Source organism: Rattus norvegicus, chromosome 20, assembly GCF_021556685.1.
Source record: "Rattus norvegicus strain SHRSP/BbbUtx chromosome 20, alternate assembly SHRSP_T2T, whole genome shotgun sequence".
In the NCBI taxonomy this organism is placed as follows: domain Eukaryota; kingdom Metazoa; phylum Chordata; class Mammalia; order Rodentia; family Muridae; genus Rattus; species Rattus norvegicus.
In genome coordinates this window covers 48887501-48915368 of record NC_141553.1, presented here as the reverse complement: position 1 = coordinate 48915368, position 27868 = coordinate 48887501, and the positions used below count along the sequence as shown (strand labels likewise).

At 47.2% G+C, this 27868-nt stretch overlaps 1 protein-coding gene and 1 long non-coding RNA gene across 22 annotated transcripts in view; one reads left to right on the top strand and one right to left on the bottom strand.

The window, feature by feature from the left end:
- Positions 1–14: 14 nt before the first annotated feature.
- Positions 15–19737, top strand: LOC147998735 (uncharacterized). The gene is made up of 2 exons (XM_087598467.1): positions 15–394; positions 18022–19737. The coding sequence occupies exons 1-2, from the start codon at positions 326–328 to the stop codon at positions 18682–18684; spliced, it is 732 nt and encodes a 243-aa protein (XP_087454593.1). The 5' UTR covers positions 15–325; the 3' UTR covers positions 18685–19737.
- The window catches only part of LOC102550328 (uncharacterized), a 20375-nt gene continuing 5012 nt past the window's right edge, over positions 12506–27868 (bottom strand). The window contains exons 1-11 of one of the 21 annotated variants that reach the window (XR_015645274.1): positions 23634–23772; positions 23054–23193; positions 22526–22694; positions 21969–22149; positions 17458–17622; positions 16821–16911; positions 16054–16209; positions 15777–15934; positions 15542–15634; positions 15239–15371; positions 12506–12749 (exon numbers count right to left, since the gene is read on the bottom strand). This is a non-coding gene — a long non-coding RNA (uncharacterized LOC102550328). Of the gene's footprint in view, positions 12750–15238; positions 15372–15541; positions 15635–15776; positions 15935–16040; positions 16247–16820; positions 16912–17457; positions 17670–21968; positions 22150–22525; positions 22695–23053; positions 23326–23593; positions 23773–23887; positions 24031–27868 lie in introns of those variants that run through there. The other 20 variants (XR_015645273.1, XR_015645263.1, XR_015645262.1 and 17 more) reach the window with 20 other exon arrangements.

Sequence of the window (27868 nt, the reverse complement as noted above, 5' to 3'; positions counted from 1 at the left end):
CTCACAGCAGGACCAGTCTGGGCAGCAGCAACGTGCCTAAGCAGATCTCTCGAAAGTCCCCTGCAGAGAGTACTGGCTTTCTAGCTGATTGCTTTCTGTCTTGGTAACACAGACCCAGCGGTACTGAAGCTGGTGTGTTTTCAGGGACTACTCCTCCCGCCTCTCTTGAAGATGAAAGTTGGACTTACTGGAGGCTGGGACTTCTAGGCAATCCCAGAAGTCATCTCTTCCACCCTCATTGCCTCCAGGTGGAACTGTCCGGGTAGACTGCGTCTATGAAGCAAAGACTAAAAGAACCAAAGGTTTCCTTGGGCCAGCGTCAGTGATGACCTATGCTTGCATTTCTCGTGACACACACATGGTGGCCAGAGGACAGCTTCTCTGCTTCCACCAGGTAGGTCCTGGGGATGGAGGAATTCAGGTTGTCCGGCTTGGGGGCAAGCGATTTGGCCTGTTGAGCCACCTCACCGGCCCCAGTTATGTGTCAGTTTTCTGCTCCAGTGACCAAAACTATTCCTCACTGAAGGAATGAGAGAGGGCGGCTGAGTCACTACCCACAGGCCTTACCGTGCAGTGTCCTCGGAAACATTTTCCCATTGACAAATCCGAAAGCCAATCTTCTCTGAGTTAAACCAGGTGTGATCCTGACCCTCCCTGCCCTCAGGGACTGTCACCTGATGTGGGTCCATCAGGACAAATGGGGCAGAGACTGCGGGCGTGGAGTTCAGAAGTCCTGTGATGACATCATAAGGTAATGATGACAGTGGGAACAGCTGCGGGGAGACAGATCACTTTACTTGCGGTGATTCAAGGATTACATAGTTTCAGGGACAGGGGTCAGAATATGCAAGATGGGCAAAGGTCACTGGCTGAAGGCTCTAAGTACCAAGATGCCTCATTAACATAGAAAGACATTCGAGGAATCTCAGGTGCTAACTGAACGGGTTTCCTGTCTGGAGAGAGGAAGTTGAGCCTGTAATCTTAACCTGTAAGCTGCAGGTAGAGGCAGTTAGGGATTTTCGAGCTCCTCTGACAAAGTCAGAGAAGAGGGAGCCCTGCTATTAAAGGGGGTTCTCCATTTTGCACGGAACCCAGTAGGCCATCTGGACAGTGGTAGGCTTCAACCCTAATTAGCAGGGTTTTCCCACAACAAGACTCTCTCTTTGGTGTGTCCAAATTTAACTTCCCCAGGGGAGGAGACATCCCAGGCCAATTGAGTTTTCCCCTAGAAACTGTTCGGGAAAGCAAGTCCTCTCCCTGCAGTCACTTGCAAAAGGGCAGCTGACACAGGCCACTTCATTCCACCCGTAAACTCTATTCTTTTTCACCCTCCCAGGGAGATCCATGTGTGTCCTCGCACCCCCCCATCCTCCACACACACTCACACACTCACACACTCACACTCACACGCTCACACTCACACACTCACACACTCACATGCTCACACTCACACGCTCACACGCTCACACTCACACGCTCACACGCTCACACTCACATGCTCACACTCACACACTCACACGCTCACACTCACACGCTCACACTCACACGCTCACACTCAGTCCCTTTCTCTGTGTTTATCTTTCCTGGGTCCATAGATTATAGCTTGGTTATCATTTATTTAATGTCCAATATCCAGATATCAGTGAATACATACCATATTTATCTTTCTGGGTTTGGATTGCCTCCCTTGAATTTTTTTCCCTAGTTCCATCTATTTGCCTGCAAATTTCATGGTGTAATTAAAAAAAATGTATCATGTTTTCTTTATTTGTTCTCCTGTTGAGGGACAGCTAGGTTGTTTCAGTGTCTGCCTATTCCGAATGGAGCAGCTATGAATTTGGTGGAGCAAGTGTTTCTGCAGTAGGATGAAGCATCATTTGACCGTATGCCCAAGAGTGGTATGCTTGATCTTGAGGTAGATAGATTCCCTTCTTTCCGAGGAACCCACATACCGGCTCGCATAGAGACTGCACAAGTTTTCTCTCCCATCAGCAACAGAAGAGTGTTCCCCTTGCTCTACATCTTCGCCAGCGTGAGTTGTCACTTGTACTGTTGATCTTAGTCATCCTGACCCGCGTACTGTGGAATCTCAAAGTAGTTTTGATTTGCATCTCCCTGATGAGCCAATGAGTTTTTATTGAGGTTACCAGCAGGAGTGCGTGAAGGGTTACTTAAAGGGAGCAAGGACAGCCCAAGCGCAGCTGTGTTACCAGATAGCCCACCCTATGCCAGTGAGGATGTTGGGACGATGCATCCCTGAGCCTCTCTGCACACCAGGCAAACAGCTCAACACTCTAAACATCTTTCTTTCTCTCCCTGGTTTGGCTGCTCTGTCTTCAGCCTCAGAAACCCTTTTCTCCCTTTTATACTGCTGGTAGGGTCCCCAAGAATCTTCCAAACTTCCATTCTTCTGAGATATATAACCTTTGGGCTTCTCCTAACTGGGCAAATGTTTCACTTTGGTGTTCTGAGAAACCGACATGCCACAGACAGACTTCACCAGACCAGCGATTCAGGGCACCCTCTTAGGTTCAGATTTCAGGGTGTTTCCATCCCGTGAAGTCCTTCATACCCAGTGGTGGCGAAGTGACAGTGGGGGAACTCAGGCAGAAGCAGCTGCTATGGTGGCTTACCAGGTCAAGGTCACACGGTGTCTGTAAGGCTGGGTGAGGGACAGACCTCCTTTGAGGTTCTTTTACAAGAGCTTGCTCCTCTCTGCAGCCAGACCTTCCCCTCAGGTGGCCAGTTTGTTCATTCACTGACAGATGCCGCAGATGCTAGCATCAATCAGCGATGCTATGGAGGGGCTCTACTGCTGAGCTGTACGCCGCTCGGTCAGTCAGTTTGGGGACAGCATGAAGAGGATCAGTAATCGTGACAACCAAGTTCTTCCCCACTTGGGTAGGGTGACACACACTGCCCTAAAGGCCCACCATTCTATTCTGAGAGCATCTTTCTCCCTGGAGATACGGCCCAGGCCCTGCAGTTCTTACCCCACAGTCTCTCCCGACATGCACTGCACTCCAAACCAGTCCCAGACCATTAGCACCAGACGTTTCAGAGCTTGCCTCATATGCAGATGAACTGAAGTCTGTGACAGATTGGGGACCTGCCTCAGATCACAGTGCTTGCCTGTAGCCCGCCATCGGTCCTGACCCTAGAAGATCATATCTGACACTGGAAGATTAAGGTTTTCCTCTCCTGTGGCACTTACAGTTTACAGGACCCATGATAAGACCTTCAACCTATGCATGGAGAATAATTTTTCCAGACTCTCAGGGAGGGAGTAGCAGAGGTGGAATCTGAGCCCTGCGATTTGGGGGCCATGTTTTGGACTGATGCTCTCATTCCCTTTCACCAACCATGCACACAAGCGTTCGCCAAGGAACTGCTCGGCCAGAGGAATTTTGGCTTCGGTGTGACTAACCTCTGGAGAAGCCAGCTAGGATCACAACAGGTGTTGGGCCAATCAGAGCAAAACAAAAATAAACTTTATGGTCAGATAAATTTGCAAGGTTGTGTCTCACTAAGTTGAGATCGTTTTCCCCACTCCAGTACACAGGGTCATGGCAGTGCTAAAGGACACTGTGAACTGTCTGCAAGTCTACAAGCATTTCACAGTGCTCAAGACAACAGGGTCCTTCTTGACAGAGTCATGACATCCCACATCACGTGGTCACTGAAATACTCAACTAGGTAGTAAAGGAGAAAACTGTAAAAGGAGTTGTGACCTCAAGGATTCAAGGGTTCCCCCAAGGCCACTCTGAGACCTGCTACTCTAAGCAAATCATGTTTAGGAGGTGCAAATGAAACCATATCCTCACCAGACGAACTCATCTTGTCCTCTACACACAACAAAGGAGTGAAGGAAGTGAAAGATATGTGTGTGCATCTGTGTGCGGTATGTGTTTACGTGAGTGTGTGTGTGTGTGTAGGGGGTGTGGTATGTGTATATGGTGTATGTGGTATGTGTGTGTATGTTCGTGTATGTGGTGTGTGTGTGGTATGTGTGTATGTGTGTGGTATGCGTGTGTATGTTTGTGTATGTGGTGTGTGTGGTGTGTGTGCAGTGCATGTATGGTATGTGTCTATGTGTGTGGGGGTATGCATCTCTGTGGGTGTGGTATATGTGTATGTGTGTGTGTATGTGTGGTGTATGTGCATATGTTGTGTCTATGGTAGGTGGGGTGTATGTGTGTATGGTGTGTGTATATGTGTGTGTGTGTGTGTGTGGTATGTGTCTATGTGAGTATGGTGTGTGTGTGTGGTGTGTGGGATGTGGTATATGTGGTGTGTGTATGTGTGTATGTTGTGTGTATGGTATGTGTGCATGTGTGTATGTGTGTGTGCGCACATGTGTGTGCACGTGTGTGTGTTGAGATCACTTCCCTGTTGTACTATTTCATTCTTTTCTTTCCCCTCCTGTTTATTTTAAAATGCCTCATTACTCCACAAAAGACTCCACATAGTCCAGTTTTCCAGGAAGTCCACACTCCTTTTAAAGAGACGTATTTAAAATATGAGTAAATATTATTTTAGGCAGACTGCTTGCTTACTCCAAATATTCATTCCAAATAGGTCACCCCTCTCTGAGCGCCCATGGGTACTTGATAGTCTCTGGGGGAGGAAGCGAGATTTTCTTCAATTGCGTAACCAGTGTTCCTGTAAGTAATCTCTCACCCACAGCCCTAATGAAACTCATTGGGCTATAAAAAAAAGTGGGGGGGGGGAGAAGGAAAAGGAAAAGAAGGGACATGACTCAGAGGAGGGACCAGGCAGTAAGGACTGGGTTCAGCAGGAGTGACCGGGAAACAGGAGGGAGCAGTGGAGAGATTGTGCACACATGAAGGTGCCATCATGAAACCCATTGCTCTGTATAATCAGCAGACCCCATGTGAGGCACATCATATGGAAACGTTGTCACAGGGCTTGAGCTGGCTGAGAGGCTGGCCCTGGAAGCAGATCACTCCGTGGGACAATGTGTTTGTTTCCTGGTCATCCAAGGCCTTTTGTCTGGGCATGGGCTGGCTTCCCTAACTCTAGGACAACAGAGAACAGCCTAGAGTTCAAAAGTGAAAACACCATTTCCTTGGGAGCTACCAGAAGGCCAGCTCTTTCCAGGAGAGGCCACCATTCTCTATCCATACATACATGATACATACATGTCCCTACAGTAAGAAAGAGAAGCCAAAGGAAGCTCAGTCATTCAGAAAAGTCTCAACGGGGAACTCCCACTGCCTGCCTACACTTCCCGAGTCAGTGTCACCATGCCAGGTGCTGTGGGTACCATGCCGGGTGCTGTCCCTCTGTCCTTTGTCCTTTTATTTAGAACCCTCACCCGAGGCTCTGTGCTCTGCTCAGGACCCCTCCATGGGGAGCCTTTACCGATTCCCCAATGGGGCTTCCCTAGTTGATTCCTGTAGGGTGTTTTGAGAATCTGATTTGATGATGTTTTGTTCCATCTATCTATCTTTCTATCTATCTATCTATCTATCTATCTATCTATCTATCTATCTATCATCTGTCTGTCTATCATTTATCTATCCATCTATCTTTTGCTATCCTTTCACTTTGGTTTGCTGTATACTTAATAAATTCACTCATTCAAAGTCAAATGGATGGCCATCATAGATCAGTCTCTGGACCATACAGAACATACAACAGCAAAAACGACGACAACGACAACGACGACAGCAGTAGCAGCAGCAGCAGTAGCAACCACAAATTCTCCTCTATCCATATCCTAGAGGCAAACCTCGTGTTTTTTCCTTCAGTGTTATTTGATTAAGGTAGCGTCTTTCTAGAAAGAGGCCGAGGTTAAGACACATCTTCGATAGTGGGGAATGTGGATACCTCAGTTACTCCCACGCCAGGAAGTGGTTGAGTTCTCAGGTGGGTCAACCACCCAGCATGTTCTTGGCAGGGACAGATACTCAGGATAGAGAATTACCTCATGGGGTTCTAGGAAGCTGGGCACCCTGGTAAAAAGTAGCCCTGCTTCCCCTTTCAGGGAGGTGTCCAAGGATACCTTTTACCTATGTTACAGTCTTGTGTGTGACCAGTTTGATCTCGAAACTCATGTCACAGTAAATGAGACATTTGTAGTTCTGTACCGCACTTAACACCCCAACTGGAATGGGGGGAGGGGAGGAAATGACTGTGCCTTAGGCAGGCACAAGGGAAATTGGCTAGGAGCATAGCTCCCTTCACAGAGTGGGCCGGCAATGAAGGCACAAAGACCCCTTGGCCAACACAACCCAGGTCAGGGGGACAGCTCTCTCTCTCTCTCTCTCTCTCTCTCTCTCTCTCTCTCTCTCTCTCTCTCATGGTTTGGTGACCCTGGCTACCCCCCCCCCCCGGACCTGAGATTGCTACCATCCTGCAGTGCTAAAGCAAAGTTGCCCTGATGTCTCATCCTTACCTTGGCTAAGCACACTTGGCTTCCACTATGTGTAAGGAGCCACAGTCACTGCCTGGAATGGTCCTCTGAGAGTTTGTGCCCCTTGTTTTACAAACAACAGAATGACTGTTCAGATATATACCTATGTGTGTATGCATTAACACATATGCATGATGATATAATATATGCACTATATATCATAAATTATAATATAGAATATATGCATCATCATATATCATGCCATATAATATATGCACTAGCATATAATATAATTATATTATATAAATAATATACATGAGTAATATGATGATTATCATATATTATAACATATAATACACGCATTATCACATATCATATATGTATACATGTGTGCATTATCACCACATCCTAATTCCAGAAACTTTAGAAAATGGGGGAACATAGCCCCATGCTCAGGGTTAGCCATGGTCAACTTTGCCTATAGTGCCTCCCATCTTCCTTCACTCTCTCCTGCTCTTGGTTATTTTGTGCTTACTTCAAGTATTACCCACCTCCCAGCAGTTCGGAGAAAAGCCATTGAAAAAATCTTTGGGTTGGAGGAGACCTGAGCACAGCCCTGCTATGCTCTGGGAACTTGCTCTACAGTTCTGGGGAGAATTGAGGGAGGACAGTGCTGCTGTGTCAGGAATGGCCTTTCACTAGCGTGTGCCCACCTGCTCCATCCTGACTTGGTAACTGTTGTCATGGAGCAGGCCATGTGTCTACCATCACAGCCACTCCCCTTCAAGGACCGTTGATGCCGAGGGCCCAGAATGTATATTTCAGGGCTTCCCCACTTCCTCCAGCACTGGCTTCTATCAGAACGTGAAGGCAGCAGCCCTCGGCATTCGACAGCGCTCTTGATTAAGTGCTTGGTGGTTTCCTTATGCACAGACATCATCTTCCTGGTCCCCAGTCTCCCACTCCCTCCACTCACTTCTCTCCAGCGGTTTTCCCTTTCGTAGTGCTGCTGTGCCCATGGAGTGCACTAGACATTGCCATTGCCAACCAGTGTGCTCCGTGATCTCAACTCAGGAGTAACGCTCCCATCACAATCTCCCCCTTCCAGCCCAGTCTCTCTCCACACGTTCTCCTACCTTATGGGGCCCACAGTGGATAGCTCTCCCACCTTCTCCTTGTTCCTTACCATAACCACAGTTTCTCATTGCCCTCTGTGTCTGGTCCCTCACCATTACCTATACATCACTTTACAGTCAACTTCCTTTGTCCTTCGCCTCCCTTCAGTGCACCTGACCTGGCAAATCCAGGGTCCTGCTCAGTACCACTCTGGTTACTCTAACCACTTGTGATGGTTTGAATATGCTTGGCCCAGGGAGTGGCACTATTAGGAGGTGTGGCCTTGTTGGAGTAGGTGTGGCCTTGTTGGAGTAGGTATGCCACTGTGGGCATGGGCATTAAGACCCTCACCCTAGCTGCCTAGAAGCCAGTCTTCCACTAGCAGCCTTCAGATGAAGATGTAGAACTCTCAGCTCCTCCTGTCCCATGCCTGCCTGAATATTGCCATGCCTCGATGATACTGGACTGAACCTCTGAACCTCAATTCTGTAAGCCAGCCCCAAATGATGTTGTCTGTTATAAGACTTGCCTTGGTCATGGCGTCTGTTCACAGCAGTAAAACCCTAACTAAGACACTGCTCCTTCCTTTAAGACCAGCTTTACCACCGGCAGGTGGGTCTCTGCTGCATGCCTGGCTCTCTGTTCTCAAGACACTGCTTTGCTGATCATCTCCAAGACAACAATTTCACCCTCAAACCCTCAGCCCTTCCTCACATGTGGGTACTCTGGGCTGGTGACCTGGCTCCCTTCAGCACTGAGATAGGGGAAGGAACAGTGGGTTCATAGTGTTCCCACCACCTCCTCCATCTGGTCTACCCAAGCCACCTTCTAATCTAATGGGAAGTGTGCATTTCCTCAGTGGGGTGATACCGAGATGGCCCAATCCTGAGAGGCAACTCCAGCTTCACCAGGGAGACCGGTCAGAGTGCAAGGTCTTCAGCTCATTCTCCATCCACTGAATCAGAACCTCTGGGGAGAGGAGGCCTGGGGATCCATTTGAACTAGTTCTCCAAGAGAGTCTGAATGGACAGTGTGACACAACTTCCCAGAGTTGTGTGGTACAACCCTCTATGGCAGTGGTTTTCAACCTGTGAGTCGTGACCCCTTTGGGAGGTCAACAGCCCTTTCAGATATCTTGCCTATCAGAAATTTACATTACAATCCATAACAGTAGCAAAATTGCAGTTATAAAGTAGCAACGAGGGTTGGAGAGATGGCTCAGCGGTTAAAAGCACTGACTGCTCTTCCAGAGGTCCTGAGTTCAATTCCCAGCAGCCACATGGTGGCTCACAACCATCTGTAATGGGATTCAATGCCCTCTTCTGGTGTGTCTAAAGAAAGAGACAGTATATTCACATACATATAATAAATAAATCTTTAAAAAAAAGTAGCAACGAAAATAATTTTATGGTTAGGGGTCAGCATAACATGAGGAACTGTATTAAAGGTTCACAGCATTAGGAAGGTTGAGAGCCACTGCTCTATGGGGCTGTGTGACTCTCTGCAGGGATCAGACCATATCTACCAACAGTAAAAGGTCGCTGAACATGCGCCAACCATAGCACACAATCGAACAGGTAACAGACCCTAGGTGTTTCCAGTAGCATTCACCTATATTGAGTCATCTGAGGTCACTGCAGCCTTGGTTCTGAAAACACGGCTTGAACACTTTGTCCCCAGCAGGCCCTGACACCACACAGGGCCAACAAACGCTGCCCGGAACACCTCCGCTCAGTTATGAGACCACTGTATGTTAGGCCTTGCAACGTTTTTATGGTGTGGACAGTTCTGCTCCTTCAGAAACATAATAGCTTAATTACAGTTAACAAGGACTTTAAATAGATTGCTATCATTGTTCCTCAGCGTGTGAGTATCAGAATATGTCTTTGAATTCTAGTGTATCAGGCTTTGGATTATAATGTATTAAATGTTGCTATTGGAGTTGCTGGCTTAAGATTGATTTAAAAAAATGTTGAATACACTTTGACTTGGGATTGGGGCAGAATTTCCAATACTTTCTGAAATGTCCCCTCAGTATTGTTCTGCCATTTAGTACCACGTGTTTAAGCCTCCTTTTGCTCACCTCTTCCCACACCCCCTTTTCTTTTCTTGAAACAGGGTTTCCCTGTGTGGCCCTGGCTATCTGGAGCTTGCTCTCTAGACCAGGCTGGCTGGCCTAGAACTTAGATACCCACCTGCCTCTGCCTCCCAAGTGCTAGGATTAAAGGTGCTCACACCACCACCTGGCTATACCACGTGTTTGCGTGAAGTGATATTCAAAGCATTGGGAATTACAAAACCCGAACCTCGACCAACTCTGAAAACAGTGTAAGATACTCTGAATCCCGAACCATAAAGGCTCAGCCAAACTTAATTCTTTATGTAAAAATACACAGACACATCCACCTCATTATAACACATATTTGCCTTAATCTTTAATAAATGGCAAACGTATACGGATATCAAAGAAGTGTTTGAAAATAATTTTTATGACTTACTATCCATAAATATTTGGAAAACCTGTTGGATGGAAGGGGGCACAAGTGAAAAAGGTTTACTGGGGAGCTCTCTCTCCATGGAGCCTGAGAGACGCTGAGTCCATCTGTCATTTGGCTCTCCCTCTCAAGTACTAACCAGGTCCAATCCTGCTTAGACGCCAAGATCAGACATGGCCAGGGCTACAGACGGCCACTCAGTCTCTCCCTGACATGTCATTCCCTCTCTCTGTGCACTGGTGTTCTTTTCCCTCTCTACTGGTCTCTTCCATCGTCCCACTGAAGAGCGACTTCCTTCCCCAGGCTTGCTTTTCCTACTGTCTCATTTCTATACATTCCCCTTAAACTCCCCCCACCCAGGCGGCTCTCTCTAATCCCTAAAACTATGCATGCTAAAGTCATTGGGGAGACTGACAGTGTGGGCTTTTCCTTTCCGGGGGGGGGGGGGGACAGACTAAAAGGACGTGTGCTCTTCATCTAAATGAGGCCACAGGGCTACTTCAGTCCTAATGGGGTTCTGGATCCAAGGATATCAAAATTCAAAGGTTAGTTCTTAGGTATTTTAATGCTTCACTGGACAGCCATGTTTGGCGACATTGACCAGCAGTTCCTTCTGAGAAACACTCTTCCTGTTTTCTCTCCCCCAGCTTAGGCCTTTACTCTCTTAGCCTTTGCTGCCCGGGCTCAGTCCTTACATCTCTTTCCTACCATCCCTTGCTTCTGCTAGTACCAACCTTGCTGGTGCTTCAGTCATCCGCCCTGCAGTCTGACTTCCCAGGTCAGACTTTAGCCTGGACCCAGGAATCTGTCATCCCACTACCCGCCAGACGCTTCAGACATTGCATATTCAGAACCGTAGTCATTATCTTTTAGGCCTGCCTCACCCAAATCCCAGGGATCTAACTCCTAGTTTCTTAGGCTAAAGAACCATTGGCTCTTAATTCACCACTCTTACCATGAACAGATCCTATAGGTTTTACTCTCAAAATGTCCAGACCCCAGCCGCCACCTCCTGCTCAGAGTGGCGGTGAGCTTTGTTCAGAGACCTTTCTGCTCCTTGCCTTCCAGTTGTGCTCTCAGTAGAAGACCCCAGACAAGCTCCAGACCCACAGTCACGTTATCTACCCGACCTACAGTTTTCCAAACTCAGTCAGAATTAAAGGTTTCCTCTCCGACTCCCTCTCTCATCTCTTCAGGCCTCTACCCATCTCCGAGACGCTGCCTGCTTTGCTGTTCTGGTCTGGAGGGCACAACCCAGAGGGTCACAGTGAAGCTTCCTCAGATACGGTCTCTGCTCCCACGTACCTGCACTCATGCCTTTTTAGCACCAAGCACCACTATTTATTTATTATTTACTTGCTTGTTTGTTATCCTAATAAAATATAAGCAAGGTGGGGCTTTAGCTGTTGATTCTTCTGTGTCTCCAGAACACAGAATGCTCAGCTCCTCCTTGCAAGGTTGGGAGGCATTTTAGATGCCCCCTGACCGTTTGTAGAAGGAAAGAACAAACGGCTAAGTTGGCCAGCTGTAGACTCATTGGCCTAGATGAGGAAACCGGTTTTGCCGGTTGAGTTTTGCACGTGCATTTCTGGGAGTCCTTTGTCCCTTTTTACCCCCTTACTGAATTTCACCTCCAGGAGCTTATCCTCTAAGCCTGTGCATGCTCTCCTTGGGGCTGACTTAGTGACCTGTCCCTTTCAAAAGTTGGCCCTGCCAGTGCTTGACGATGTGATGTCCTATTTGGGGCTGCTGTACAGAGTTTTGCGAATGTGGCCCCAAGACTCCCCTTTTGCACCACAGGGGGAGCTAATGCCCCTGCTCAGATCTTACCAAGGCGTAAAGGAACGCACTTTTCCGGTTCTACTCTTGCAGAAATGGAGAAGGGAAATCATGGAACCTCGCGTTGAAGTTTGGTGAGCCGCTATGTATTGGATACTAAATTCGTACGTCTAAGCCTACGAGGCAATTCTCAAATTTACCAGCGGTTGTTGTGCAAACCCTGTTCCTTAATTTAAAACTATTGGTTAAATAAAAATGACTACGGACAATTTCTGGGGGTAGGGGTTGGAGGGAGGTGGGTTTTTGAGTTACCTGGTTGAGCGTGGAGGGGAGGAGAAAATGAGGAGGAGAGAGGAAGCCGCCATGAGAGGAGATGGACCGTGAGCACACGGCCAGGAGAAACGGCAAGCATTTGGGGTACACCGCTGGGGAGGTAGCCAGGCCAGCAGTTAGAAAAGTAGATTAGGGGTCACCCCCCAATAATTGTCAAAGTCAAATAAAATAACCACAGTCTGAGTCTTGTTCATTCCTAAGCTGGTCAAACGTAAGTTTAAAATAGTTGTACTGCAGCCATGACAGGTGATGGCAGAGGCCTGCAAGTCTATTCAGTCCCAGAATCCTCTGGGAGGAATGAGCAAGACTAGCAGGTTGTCCAAGAGGCCCTGCTGGTTGATGTCCCTGCTTTCTGACCCCGGCAGTGGGGAAGGCTGTTGGAACCAGAAAACACGCAGGCTCGGTTGATGAAAGGCCTGTTTATTCCTGGTACATTGGACACTTTGTTCAGGAGGCGCTCATCCACTTGGAAATGTTGCCCTTGTCACGGTGCCAAGGTCAGTGCCTGCTGAGGCTATCAGCAGTGCAAGCCAGCTCTGGCTGGGCAGTTTATTAGGTGTATGGCTTCCCTGGGAAGTGAGTGCAGAACACAGGAGAGCTGGTGTCTATTTAATGCTCTCGCCACACGCGTTCACGAAGTTCCGTTTCTATTGGGACCCGAAGAGGAAAAACACACAAAGAAACGAGTACATAGGTTAGAATACAATGAAGTGCTTTAAAAGGGAGTTTCGAGTGACGAGGCTCACTTTGTCATTCTCCACAGACACTCAATTATCATAACACACTCGTCTTTGCAAAGCGTTGGACAGCTTTCAAAAATGTTTTCTATTCCTCCTCTCCGCCGAGGCTCAACTCGTCCTTGTAAGGCAGGGCTGTGTGGTCCCCTGTTTTAGGTGAGAAAACAGACTCTGGAAACTGAAACAGCTTAGATCCCAGAATTGAACACAGTGGGACCACACGTCAACTCGCCAATCACTTCCGGGCCAGGTTTGATGTGCCTGTCTCATTATGGTGAGCTGGACAGGCAGAAGCGTGTGTGTATGTGTGTGAGGGAGATCTCACAACTGTGAACATATGTAAAGAATGACTATATAGCTTTGCCTTCCCGGTTAGCAGACCCAGGACCCAGGTGGTAAACAGCCTCTCTCTTTCTCTGTCTCTCTCTCTGTCTCTCTCTGTCTCCCTCGTGGAGACCCCACCTGCTGAGTGGACAATGATAATGACCTTAGTCTGCTGGCACTCAAGGAGGCCAGTATCCTATATAACATGGCTCTCAGAGGGGATTCTTCACTCCGGGCTGCTGGAGAGAAGCACCCTGGTGTCTGCTCCACTGTATGGGCCCATTGTTGATCTGGAGCAAGCAATGTTTCAGTAGGCGTGGTCTGGTCCTATCTGTTCCCTCCCTGGTGTGCTGCACTTGACCACGACTTATCAGGATGTGATGATCTGTGACGGTGTAGGCTGGTCAAGTCTGGGAGTGCTGGCCAGCCGAAGAATGGAACTTACAATGAAGAGAGTCGGTTTTCTGGAAGACCTAGAGTCTATTTAGGACATTGAGATGTAAGCCTTACTGCAAATGGACGGAACTCTACACGGGTTAAAAATAACTCACTGGGGGGCAGCATTTGTTCTTGATCCTTATTTATTCTTTTTTATGGATATTTATTTAATGTGTATGAGGGCTCTGCCTGCAGGCCAGAGGAGGACGTCAGATCCCATTATACATGGCCGTGAGCCGCCATGTGGTTGCTGGGAATCAAACTCAGAACCTCTCAGGGCTCTTAACTTCTGAGCCATCTCCCCACCCCCACCCCCCATTCCCTTTTACTTGTTCTTAGGATCTGAGAAAACCAGATCCACATGTTTCAACTGGAGAAGACTGAGGGGTTTTCATTTACTGGACTTTCAATATGACGTGAAGGGAGCGAGTTTGTGGGTTTTCCTGACTGGCAGGTCCGGCCTGGTGTCAGGAACCCTAGGGCTCATGTGCTTGGCCAGGTGAGTACTGTGCTCTGTGTAAGGGCACGATAAACTCGCAGGCGAACTGGTAGACAGGGTTCGGAACCGAGGCCTACACCAGGAGTTACAGCTCAGTGGGTGGCCTGTGGCACTTTCTATAGAACTGAGTGGTCACCAGCTGAGGAATAGAGTAGGCTTGTGTGTGGAAGTCAGAGTCAGGAAGGTTCAGCTGTCAACGAAACAAAAACCAGGACCAAGAGGTCATGCGAGGTGGCCTTTTCGCCAGGTGTGCTGGGGCAGCATGGCTGGCTGAGGGGGGATATCTATGCAAAGGAAAGTGGGCATAAGACATATCCTATTGGTTCAGCATTTATAATAAAATATATCAGGATGTCTACACATCCATTAAGAAACCATGTGAGTGCTAGGAGATGGCCCAGTGTGGAAAATGCCTGCTGTCCAGGCCTGACTTTGAGTCCCCAGCACCCACATGGTGGAAGGAGAGAACCAGTCCCCACAACTTGTCCCTTGACTTACACACACACGCATACACACACACCACACACATAAACACACACACTCACACACATACACGCACACACACTACACCACACCACACACAAACACACACACACACACACACCCCACACATAAACACACACACATACATACACACCCACACACACACCACACACACCATACCACACACATAAACACACACACACCACATAAATACACACACACACACACACACGCACACCACACACATAAACACACACACTCACACATACCACACCACACTCATAAACACACACACACACCACACACACACACACACACACACACACACACACACATGGGGTGGGGCATGACAAGTATACACATGCAAAAATAAATGAATAAATCATTTTTTTAAGTCAAAGAAAGAAACCACATCCTACCAAAAAATCTCTGATAGGATTTCCTAAGTGGACCAGACTAAAGCTACACATTAAATACTTTTTTGGTTTGTTTGTTTACTCTGGAGTCGGCTCCAAGGGCCTTGTGCAAGCTAACTGCTCTAACACAAAGCCGCATGCCCCAGCCCACATGGCATCCTAAGTCATCCTAACCAAACCACCCTTTGCTAATCTGCTGAATCCGGTTTAGAGTGTTCGTGAAAAAGCATAGCTCTCACCTCGAAGGGGATCAGAGTTCTGGAGCCAGTAGGGATGGCCATGGCTTGGGAACAGAGTTCTCTGTTTCGTTTTGTTTCGTTTTGTTTTGTGATTGTTTGTTTTACAAACATCGTGTTCTGAGAGAGCAGGAAGCTTTATAGTAATAGAACAAAAGGGAATCATAAATCAAGACCATTTTCATACACATGGGTAGGCAGGTCCCAGAAACGCAAAAACAGCGGGCGTGGGTCTCAGACTCGAGCCGACGTCATTCTCAGTGGTGTGGTTGGTGGAAGATACTCCTGTCCACTCCAAAGACTTACCTAAGGGCCACAGAGCTGTTAGGGCGCATACAGAAGGCGATCGGTGGCTGTTAAGGAGGCTAATGATTGGCCCAAAGTAATTTGGCTCAGGACCTGGAACATTAGATACTGAACATTAGAACCTCAGATACTGAGATCCCTGCTGTGGTCAGGCGGGTACATCTATCTCCTTTCCAGGGACTTTCATCCACAAAAACCAGTAGTTTGATTTTTGTTAAGTCTTCATCCTTCTTACCCAACCAGAAATACAAATTTATCTGCTGGTTCCCTTAAAACTGTCTGTTCCTTTGTGCTCCAACTTTCAATCCAGCTGAACATCAAGTCAGGCACAGGGCCGGCTCCATGGGCGTGACGTCATCAAGGCATCTGGAGCTTCCAGCCTGTGGTTTGCACCTGTGCCAGGTGCCAGGAGTGGTTGCTAATCCTGACCGCCCCTCCCCCTCCCCTCTCCTCCTCCCCTCCCCCTCTCTGGCTCTCTCTCTCCTTCTTGTCCATATACCCTTTGCTTAAACCTTGCCATCTTCCTGTCGAATGCTGTCAAAACCCGTTCTTTCCGGTTTCTCAGCCTGAGAGCCCGTTGCAGTCTTAGCTCTTTCTTTCTCTCTGTGCATGGAGAGAAGATTCTTGAAAGATGCCTCCCTGTTCAGCCACTTCCTGCCACTGTGACCCTAGACATAATTCTTGAACTTCAGTGTTATGTTGTCACTGGGGCATAAAAAGAAAAAAAAAAAAAAACAACAACAAAAACCTCAAGTGGGTTTGTTGAAGAGGAACAGACAAATATGAAAAGCAGAGTCTTGAAGTGTCCTCCACTTTCTGGATCAATCTTGAGAGGCTTCAATGACTCTTGGGAGGATTAAGCCAAAGGACTTCGGGGAAACTTCTGGGCTTTTGTTCCCCTCAGTGGAAACCCTTGAGAAGTTAAACACACAAACACTTGGGGCAGGGCCAGAGCTTGGACTGATCTGTCTGGGCTCAGAGGCCGTGGTCTCACTCAGAGCACAGATTGCCAACACGTTTAAAGCATTTCCTTTAAGCGTTCTGGGCCAGCACCGAAAGTGTTCAAAACAAACAAAACCTTACTCTGTGTGGCTTCTTCAGAGCTGCCCCAGCCTTAAGGAGGAGACCCAAGCGTTCTCTTCCTGGCTTCCTCCCCCCTTTCAATAAAGGACCTCTTTAAAAAAAAAAAAAGAAAAAAAAGAGGAGACACGAGTCTCTGGTCCTGCCACCCACTACCCACTTCCTGTCTCCTGAGAGAGGTTGCATGGACATCACGAACCGTATCTGCAGCAGAGGAAACTGTGACTCCGAGTGGAAGAGTGTCTTTTCCAGAATCACAGTGGCACACAGAGGGGTCAGGATGCTCGATCCTGTGGCAACAAGAACAAAGGGCACCTGGGGGAACAATGGCTCCTACCTCCTTCTCCCAAGCTCCTACCCTTGCCAAGACAGCTAGATGGCAGGAGCAAGAGCAGCCGGGGAAGACAGTGGTCTTCTAAGGACTTCTAATGTGTGTGGAATTAGACCCTGGGTTTGACCAGAAAAGTGGACATTTCCCCTTTCAGCTGTTCAGCGTTCATTAACTGGTAAGCGCGCCCTGCCTTCCCGTCTGGGGGTCACAGACCACTCAGGGGGCTACATCCACTCTTGACTCGGGAATCGACAACCTGAGCTACAGCAGGTGACATTCACCAAGGCAGTGAACTCAGGAGTAGGCAGGGGAGCACCCAGAGCCAGCAGAGCCACCCTCAGATGTCCTAGAACAAAGATACTCATTTCGGCTGGCTGTGAACTTGGAGTGGTGTAGCCTGTCTGAGGACAGCTTTGGTAGAACAGGCAGAAGCTGGATCCTGATAAAGGTCACTTAAAATCAGATGTACCGGCTGGGGAGATGGCTCAGCCGGCGAAGTACCTACCCTGAAAGCACGAGGAGTTGAGTTCCAATCCCTAGAACCCAGGTGAAGGGCTCAGCACAGGGAGGGGTTCCTGCCTGTAACCCCAGCGCAGGGAGAGAGAGTAGCAGAGACACTTGGGTTCTTGAAGCTCTTTAGTCAGTCAGCTGGACTAGCCCAGTCATTGGCCTACAGGTTCAACCAGAGACGCTGTCTCAAATATTAACACTGGAGAACTGTGGAGAACGGACGGGCAAAGTGGAGCTCCACATGCATGTGCAACATATGTGCACCAGCATCCTCATGCATGTGTGCATACAAACTAACAAGTACATATACTAAAAACTATATCATACACATACACAGGCGCACGCGCACACACACACACACACACACACACACACACAGAGAGAGGAAAGCAAATCTTATAAACAATGATCTTCCTCACAAATATTGTTTAGGTCTCATCTTCCAACCGCAGACAATGGATCTTGTTCATAAAGTGAGATGTTATGCGTGTAAGTATGTGTATGTATATATGTATGCACATATACAATTTCTGTGGGAAATGTTTACTGTTGCTTATAGTTACAGAAGCATAAGAATCCATTATGGCTGGGAAACACGGGAAACAAACAGCAGCGGGAGCAGCAGGAGCAGGAGCAGCAGCAGCAGCAGCAGGAGCAGGAGCAGGAGCAGCAGCAGCAGGAGCAGCAGGAGCAGCAGCAGGAGCAGGAACAGGAGCAGCAGCAGCAGCAGCAGGAGCAGCAGGAGCAGCAGGAGCAGGAGCAGCAGCAGCAGCAGCAGGAGCAGCAGGAGCAGCAGAAGCAGGAGCAGCAGCAGGAGCAGCAGCAGGAGCAGCAGCAGGAGCAGCAGCAGGAGCAGCAGGAGCAGCAGCAGGAGCAGCAGGAGCAGCAGGAGCAGCAGCAGGAGCAGCAGGAGCAGCAGGAGCAGGAGCAGCAGGAGCAGCAGGAGCAGCAGCAGCAGCAGCAGCAGCAGGAGCAGCAGCAGCAGGAGCAGCAGCAGCAGCAGCAGCAGCAGCAGCAGCAGGAACAGGAAGTCAGAGACAGCACTATGAGCACAAGCACAAAGCAGAGAGAATGCGCCGGGCACAGGGCAAGGCTCCTGTCTAGTACCGCACTTCCTCTAGCACGGCCACACCTCCGAAGCCACCCCAAACAGCACCTCCGACGTGGGCCAGGTGTTCAAAAACCTGAGCCTATGGGGGTCATTCCCCATTCCATTCCCTAGCTTTTCATGACCATAGCTGAAGTGAAAATTTCTTTGGAGACTCAGGTCATAATGATGTTTTCCTGGGGCAGACAAGTGAAAGGAGGTTTTGCTGAAGCAGACACAGGCGGAAGGAGGTTTTGCTGAAGCAGACACAGGCGGAAGGAGGTTTTGCTGAAGCAGACACAGGCGGAAGGAGGTTTTGCTGAAGCAGACACAGGCGGAAGGAGGTTTTGCTGAAGCAGACACAGGCGGAAGGAGGTTTTGCTGAAGCAGACACAGGTGGAAGGAGGTTTTGCTGAAGGAGCATGTGAGAGGGCACGCTATGTTTAGAAAGAGTGACCTGTGGTCATTTATAAATGACCCCACGGACAGTGGGAGGAAGCCATTGCTTTGCTTCATCGGTCTTTGCTGTCAGGTTTACCATGTTGCTGGTCTTCCCTTGTTGTGACTTCATAGAGAGTAACGTCTCGTGAAAGGATTTCTCGTGATATTCCTGTGGCCTCTCGCAGCTTCCACTGACTTGAGGCAGAGTCTCACGATTTATTTAGTGGATCAAGCTGCCACTGCTGACTCTGTGTGTGTGTGTGTGTGTGTGTGTGTGTGTGTGTGTGTGTGTGTGTGTGTGTGTGTGTCTGCTGATTGGACTGGACGCAGCTGCTGATTCCTGGTTGGTGGTTTGCTAGTGGACTGAACTGCTGATATCCTGACAACAAAGACTGGAATCGCCCCCAAAGAACTATTTCTAACCAGGTCTACTTCCACGAGTCCTAATCACTACCTCTGATGAGTGGTGGGCTAGAAGGGAGGTTAAAGCATGTAAGAACCCATATGAAAGTCGGTTTTGAAAAATCTAAGCCTACATGTAACATCATGCAAAATACATTTAGTCCAACTCCAGAGGTCCTCACAGTCTTTGACAATCCCGACACTATTTAAAAGTCCAAAGTCTCTTCTGAGACTCGGGGCGATCTCTTAACTGCAACCCCTATGCAATCGAAGAGCGCTTTATGTATCTCTGACACATAACGGTTCAGAAGGTACATTACTTTTCCAAAATGAGTGCATGGGAGCGTAATGAAAAAAAAAATGGTAGAGCAAAGTAAAACTAAAACCCAGCAGGGCAAGCATCGAACCCCGCAGTTCTATGTCTGGTGTCAAAGAGCTTAAAGGGCTGTATGTCCCCAGCTGCCTACAGCAAACATCCTTTTCTTGGGCTGGTTCTAGTTCCTGTGAGCAGCTCTTTTTGGCAGACGTACCATGGCTCTGGCTTCTCCAAAAATCTTAGGGTCCAAATTGCAACCCAGGCTTTGCTTTCATAGCTTCATACAGTGGCCACTTGTGGCCTCTCCCCTTTTAGGGCCTTTGCTCCAGGGCTCCCCTGCCACCTGTTCCCTGGCTTCAGTGACTCTCAAAACCACAGAAGGGGTCTACAGCCCCTCACTCATGCATCGTTTATGCCTCTAATCCTAGCAAAAACGATGAGCAAGGTCCCCCGCTCTCTTGAGATGAATCCTTGCTCTCTTGAATGACAGACAGTAGTCACAGTTTATGCTTGCGATTGCCTTCTAGAAGCAGAAATCCCCTTAAGCCCTCCCTTTGCCCAGCTGGAAGCTTACCTGGGTGGAGCACTGAGGAAACCTTCACTTGGTTCTAGTGTAGAGCAGATTTCTCCTTAATGTCTATATCTCATTAACAATCATAGCCTCTCTCCCAGCACAAGCCATGAACTTCCTGGTACCCCTTGCAAACTGCACCTTTTATACTTCTGTCTCACTTGCTCTTTTTTTTTTTTTTTTTTTTTTTTTTTTTTGGTAAGCATTATCAGCATTTGATGTCTTAGAATTTCTTCCACCAAAGAAATCTGCCCATGGCTTCTAAATCAGTTTAAGACAAGGGGAAAAGGCAGCCAGACTATTCGCCAAGATATCACAGGAGTGGTTCTAGCCCAGTTGTTCTGAAAGTCCTTGAGATCTCAGAATCCTCTTGAGTTAGGCCTCTACAGTATCTCTGTTCTCAACACTACTGTCATCCACCATCCTCCTAGCATGGCCCTTTATGCTCTGCTTGGAGCATTCAACCACTTTCTAGCCCAAAATTACAGTCTTCCACATTCTTCTCAAAGCACCATGGTCAGGTTCCACCACAAAACCCCACTCCTGGAACTAATGTCTATATTAGTTTCTCTCTCTCTCTCTCTCTCTCTCTCTCTCTCTCTCTCTCTCTCTCTCTCCCTTTTCTCTCTTTCACACATACTTCATACACATACATACATGAACACATACACCTCGCACAAACACACTCACATATACACATACCTTAAACACATACATACTTTATACACTTAGGTGCACACTCACACATACCTCAAACATACACACTTCACATACACACACACACACACACACACACACACACACACACACACACACACACACACACACCTCACAGCAACAGAGACAATGTCTCGTTCTGTATTCCTGGCTGGCTACGAGCTCTCAGTGATCCTTCATCTTCTGTTTCCTAACTGCTGGGCTTACAGTGTATGTCTCCATAGCTGGCTACTAGTAAGTTCAGAGGTTTTAATGTCACATAAACCAACACTTCAGAAGCAGAGGCAAGAGACTGCTGAAAGTCAGAGGCTGGTGTGGAATGCATAGAAAGACACCGTCTAACATATCTGTGTATGTATATATTAGATATAAAGTATTAGATAAAATTAGATAAATATATATTTAAACTTTGCATGACAGGAAGCTTGCAAAGTACTTTTATCTCTGATACATGAGTAGCCATGTTCAGATAGCCCCTCTCAAGAAAACCCATAATGCTGCACGGCAGTATCTCAGTTGTAAGCACTTCCCCAGCACACACAAGGCCCTGCATTTGATCTCCAGAGCCATAAGAATAAGACAATAAAAGAACAACCGTCAACCGTCTGTCTCCTGCGTGCTGGGATTACAGGTATGCACCACCACACCTAGCTCTTAAAACCTGTTTCTTAATCCTGTCAACTATGAAGGTTTAACCTGGGATTGTCTCAAGCATAGACGAATAGCTCAGCAGAGTAAAACAAAGAACCCAACATTCCGTGCATAGACATTTGGTTTTCAACAGGGACACTGGCACCATACAATACAAATGATGGCCTTTTCGATAAATACCGTGGAGTCAATGGACCCAAATCTGAGAAAAATGATCTATGGCCTGACCTCATTCGATGCACAAAATCAGTTCCAGGTAGGTTAGAGGCATAACTGTGGGGAGTAAATATAAAGCTTCCAAGGCACAGCATTAAAGAATACCTCTAGGTGCTGAAGAGACCGATCGATCGGGGCTTAAGAGCACGAGACGAGCTCTTGCACAGGACCTGTGTTCAGTTCCCAGCACCCGCATGGCATCTCATAGCCATCTGTAATCAGTCCCGGGGATCTCATGCCTCTTCTGACCTCTTCAGACTTCAAGCATGCACAACACGTGCTGTGTCTATACAAAGGCAAGCCAAGCCGTCAGACATATAAAAGTAAATAAGTGTTAAAATATAATAACTTCTTCAGGAGCTGGAAAGACAGTCCAGGGGTTGAGAGCAGGTATACATGGGAAGGAAAGAAAGAAAATTCTAGAACATTTAGTGAGTACCTTTATGGCCTCAGTATAAGCATCAGTTTCTCTAATAAATCAGAAAACATGCTATTTATCTTAAAGGAAAGTGGTAAATTAATTACACTTAAACTATTGAAAAGTCATTCAGTTGAGCCAGAGTTCTTTAAGAGCAAGATGTTAATTAACTACAGGAGGTTGCCAAGTAGATGTAAACATAATGGGTGGAGAGAAGCTGTTGGCTCTGTGACCACGGACTTGCCTGTAAATACTCTCCACAGGTTGGTAAGAGGATTACAGGTATCTCAATGTTGAAAAGAAGTCCACAGGCTTTAACTGCACATCACAGAAGAGGACTTCAAAATGGCAAAGATACAAGAAGACAAACAGGGAAACAAGCCAATGCCACTGTGATTTATCACTCCACGGTCCTAAGAATGAGAAAAACACAGGATAACACTCAGGACTGAAGAGGGTTGAGCATCCCAAGCTCCTATCTTCGGGGGCAGGACGTGGGGGAAATACCTGATTAATTGGTTTAGGAGCCTATGAATCAAGTCAAATGCTTCCCGGTGGTCAACAACCACACTCCTGGGTATAGAGCCAACATTAATATTTCCCTTGTAATTTCTCTTTGTATCAGTTTTTATTTTGGGTTCCTGACTTTGTTGCCAGGTTTACCTTTAGCCTTCTAGGGTCTTGCTTGATATGTCTCGCTTAAACAAGGGAACTGGTTTGACCTAGAGAATGCCAACCTCTTCCCCCTTTCTGGCTACTCACTTTTACTTACCAGTTTGACAATCCAGCTGCCTTCTGGTCAGCAGCAGTGTTGACCCCACCATGGGTGACTGAGCCCAAGTCCACCTCCAAGGCTCATGTCTCACTACAAATGCAGGAGATTCCTCTTCTTCCTTATCCCTACCTATGGAGCTGAATTTAGGGAAGTAACTTAGATACTCGCTGGACCAAACTGTAGCCCATCTCTTTCCATTTCATTGTATACAAGTTGTTGCAAGGATCCAAGCCAATGTGGGTTTAGGTGACTCTTGTGAGAATTACACTAAATCTCTCTCTGTCTCTGTCTCTCCTTCCCTCCCTTCCCTAATGCTCCTCCTCCTTCCGTTCCCTTCTCCCTCCCTCCCTCTATCATCCCTCCTCCTTCCCCGTCCCTTCCCCTCCTCCCTTACCACTCATCTTCCTTCCTCTCCCTTTTCCCTCTCTCCCTCACTCCCTCCCTCTCTTCTTTCCTTTGAAACTGTGTTACTACTTTGCCCAATCTGGTCTTGAATTCACAACATAGTCTAGGCCGGTCTTGAACTGAGAGATCTACCTGCCCCAGTTTGCTGTGTGCTGGGGTTACATGTACACACCACACCTAGCAAACGTGCTCCTCTTCTCACTTCCTGATGTGTCCTCCCTTCCTTCTCGACGTCCAGCTTCTTGTCCTCATCAAAGTCCTATCTGAGTAACCCCTATTATAGGAAGCCATTCTTGCTGATGATACTGTCTGTCCTTTCAGAGCGCCTCTCTCTATTTGTACTCAATGACCCCACCCCTTGTTATCTTGGATGCAGACAAAAGAAAGCAGTTAAAAATAGCTTAGGCAAGAAGGAAAGTGACTCACACGGCCAAGTCCAAAGGTACAGTGATTTCAGGGTTGGCTAACTCAGAGGTTCAACTGTGCCATAAAGGCTGCGTGTCCTTTCAGCTTTCCGCTCTGCCAGCCACTCTCCTGATGTTGGAAAGACAGTGACTCCCCTAGCATACCTAAAGGATCCAAAGAATCCAGTTGCCGATGGGATAGACTTTAGAAGCTTTCCTTGACATTTAATAAGGATGCATACTTAAGAGTATGACATTTCCATACATTTTACGATGTGTAGTGACCAGGTCAGGGAATCTCACACATTCATTGCTTGAAAACAGAATCTCATAGTACCAGAGTCGTCCAAACCCCTCTTTGCTTGCTTTTACTTTTCTGTATTTATTTATCTTGAGACGGGGTCTCAAATGTGTAAGCCCTGCTTGCCTGGAACTCGTTATGTAAATCAGGTTGGCCTCAAACTTTTGGAGAGCCGCCTGCCTCTGCCTCTTGAACACATGTACCCCTAAGCCAGACAGCAAGCACCTTTTTAAAGATTTATTTCAAATTATATGTCTCTCCATGTGTTTGTGTGCAGGTACACATGCGTGTGTGTGTGCTCCCAGAGGCTGGAAGAACATATTAGATCCACTAGAACTGGAGTTGCATATATGTGTGCGTGATCCCTCTCAGTGTGAGAACTGGGAATTGAATTCAGGTCCTCTGCAAGAAGAATGAGTAAGCATCCTTGGCTGCTGAGCAAGTTTAACTGCTTAGCTCACCCTCTGCTAGCTATTTAGATGCTTAACGACTGTCAGTCATAGCTTCCCAACTATGGAACATTAGAGGTTATTTCTCCTTTGAGGCTGGATTCCCTCCTTCCCTCCCTCTTTCTTTGTTTCTTTCTTTGTTTCTTTGTTTCTTTGTTTCTTCCTTCTTTCCTTCCTTCCTTCCTTCCTTCCTTCTTTCCTTCCCTATTTATTTATTTATTTTTAGATGACGTCTCATGGCTTTGAGCTACGTAAGCTTGAACATTGTTTGAAGGGGGAGAAGACTTTCCTCGGAGCCTCTGTTGCCCTTATCAGCCGTCTGTTGACCAGCATCTCTTCACTGTGCACTGTTACCCTGGAAGGAGAAGGGAAACCCCAAGCATTGCTTGAACAAAGATCGATCCTGCCCCTGTACCAGGTGGGGAGGACTTAACAGAGTACAAAGACGACCCAACTTCTGAGCCAAAGTGGGAGAGTCTGCAAGCTACACATCAGGAAGCAGGGATGTGGGTGAGCGGCTTGTGGGCCTGCTGCAGACTGATTCAATCCCCCAGTGATATACCTACTCCAGCTCGGCCACACCTACTCCAACAAGGCCACACCTACTCCAACAAGGCCACACCTCCTACACTCCCTGGGCCAAGCATATTCAAACCACCACAGGGTCTGAGGCAGAGATGGTGAGGAGAGAGGAAAGAGAAGAGAAAAGAAGGCACCATGGGGCAGGTAGATTATGAGAACATGGCCATGAGGACCAGTCGATTGGAGTAGAAGTGGCCCTGATGGAACATGGCAAGTGATATCTCGGGGTTATTGAAAGGGAAGTAGACAAGAGAGTATAGTTTATATCTGTCCAGCTCAAGTGCTTTTAAGGCCTATTAGAAATATAAAGGTTTTGTGTCTTTTATTTGAGAACTAAATGACCTAAGGTGGGGTAGAAACTCCCGATAAATTTTACTATAACAACCATCCTTGGTTCGATCGCTGACACTATATAAACCAGATGTGGCAGTACATACATATAATCCCAGCACTCTGGAGGCAGAGACAAAAGGATCAGAAGTTCAAAATCATCCCTGGCTACATAGCAAGCTTAAGTTTCGCTTTCCTTGCACAGCTAAGTTGGGTTACTAGGGACCCTGTCTCAAAGCAAAGCAAAAGCCAAGAATTGGAATCCACATATTATTAGTTGATAATCAATATAGTCCTCCTTTTAAATTTTGGTGTTATTTCTTACAGAATGCTACAATTACCATTCCACTTTAATGACATATGCTGATAGCTAATAAAATCATACAAGTTTATGTATGTCTGTATATGGATATGATTACATATGTGATAAGAAGTCTGTGTGTGAGATAGGTACAGATAGACAGATACGTAGATGCATAGACAGATACATAGATAGATACAAAGATACATTGATACACAGATACATAGTTATCTCTTAGATCCCTGTGGTGAGCAGAGAGATATGGTATATTTAAAATATATTTTCAAATTCTTTATGCGTCATCATTACAAGGTAGGGTATGTTCCCTCTGGAATCTGAGCCTGAGTGGTTTACTGGCCTGTCTTACTTACATAAGGGGAAATTATGCTATGCATTCTGACATAACATAAACAACAGTGCAGTTGTCACCTCGTCTCTTGGGGTCTTGGTCTTTGGAGCTGTGACTATGAGAAGTCAAAGACAGCCAAGGTTGGAGGAGCCAAGGTTCCCTGCGGGTCCAGGTGCAGGTGCCTTGTTACTAGGCCCAACGGAAGTTGCCAGAGTTGCTACCAACAGCTGCCAGCAACCCCCACACCCAAGTGACTGAACTGTCCCCAGCTTTCAACTCTTCCCAACGGAGACTCCATATATGGAAATCAGGTCAAGTCCTTCCCGCATAGGCTTTGACACATTCTCTCAGGAACTCTGAGTGTGAAGCAAGGGTCATTTGATACTGCTAGGTTTGACCAGCACAATGGGTCTCTTGAATGTTTGCCACTGTGGCATTCCTCAGAAGTCAAAAGTATCCGTTCTTAGGGAGAAGTAGTGGCCCCTCTTTGTCTAGAACAACCTCTACAGTGTATCTAATCACGATTGTTCAAGTGTATCATCAATAATGTCAGTCCTGGTGGGTTTTGAAGGGCATAGCAATACAAAGTATCTGCCTAGCTTTTCACCTCCGACAGGAAACACATGTCCATTGATGCTGCGCTGTCTGCACAGCATATTGGCTCGTGTTGTGTGACAATAGAAGTATCCAATGGGACACATTCATTCTCAACTCAGGCTGACTTCAGAATTGTGAGCTAAGCTCAGAGGCTGGTTACAGTCCTAAGAAGCCTGTGGTGAGGGAGTCTGAGTCTCTCCACAGTGGGAGCATCAAGGCAGGACATGACTGGTGTGGATGCGGGTAGGAAAGGAAGACAGCAGAGAGGTGCTCATCCCGGCAGCCGGTTCCTCTGCTCGGGTAAAAGTTAAAAGAAAAATTCAAGCCAACTCTGAAAGTTAAAAGGCCCATGGTTTATGTATAAGAAACACACAAAACAAGTGTGCCTTGAAATTTTGGACTGGTCAATTGATATAATACAAGGGCTGGTCAACCCAATAAAATTAGCATCCTTAAAGTCAAACAAATTTGAGTTTAACACAAGAAGCATCAAGCAGGGGTTGGGGATTTGGCTCAGTGGTAGAGTGCTTGCCTAGCAAGCAGAAGGCCCTGGGTTCGGTCCCCAGCTCCGAAAAAAAGAAAAAAAAAAAAAAAAAGAAGCATCAAGCAAGAGAAGAGTGTGGCATTTTGTAATAGTGAGTGTCCACCACAGTGGAGAGCTGTGAATAGGTTGGGAGGATAATTACAGAGCAAAGACACAACAAAAAGAATCAATAAAGCGGAACTAGGATGTTGTAAGGCACAGTAAAGTTACAGAAAGTAAAAGGAGAAAGAAAACTATTAGTGCCAGAAGATTTTAATTATTTGATATAAAACTGTGAAATAAGAATATTTGCCATGAAAATAGCCAAATAAATAAGCTAGATCCTGCTGAGTCTGGGTTGCACATCTATAATCTCAGCTACTTGAGAGACTAAAGCAGGAAGGTTGTGAGTTCAAAGCCAGCCTAAACTACCTGGTGAGAGGCCGTCTAAAATGCAGGAGCACACACCACCACCACCTCTACTTCCACCACCACTGCCACCATCTCCACCACCACCACCACCACCACCACCACCACCACCACCACCACCCTCACCACCACCCTCACCATT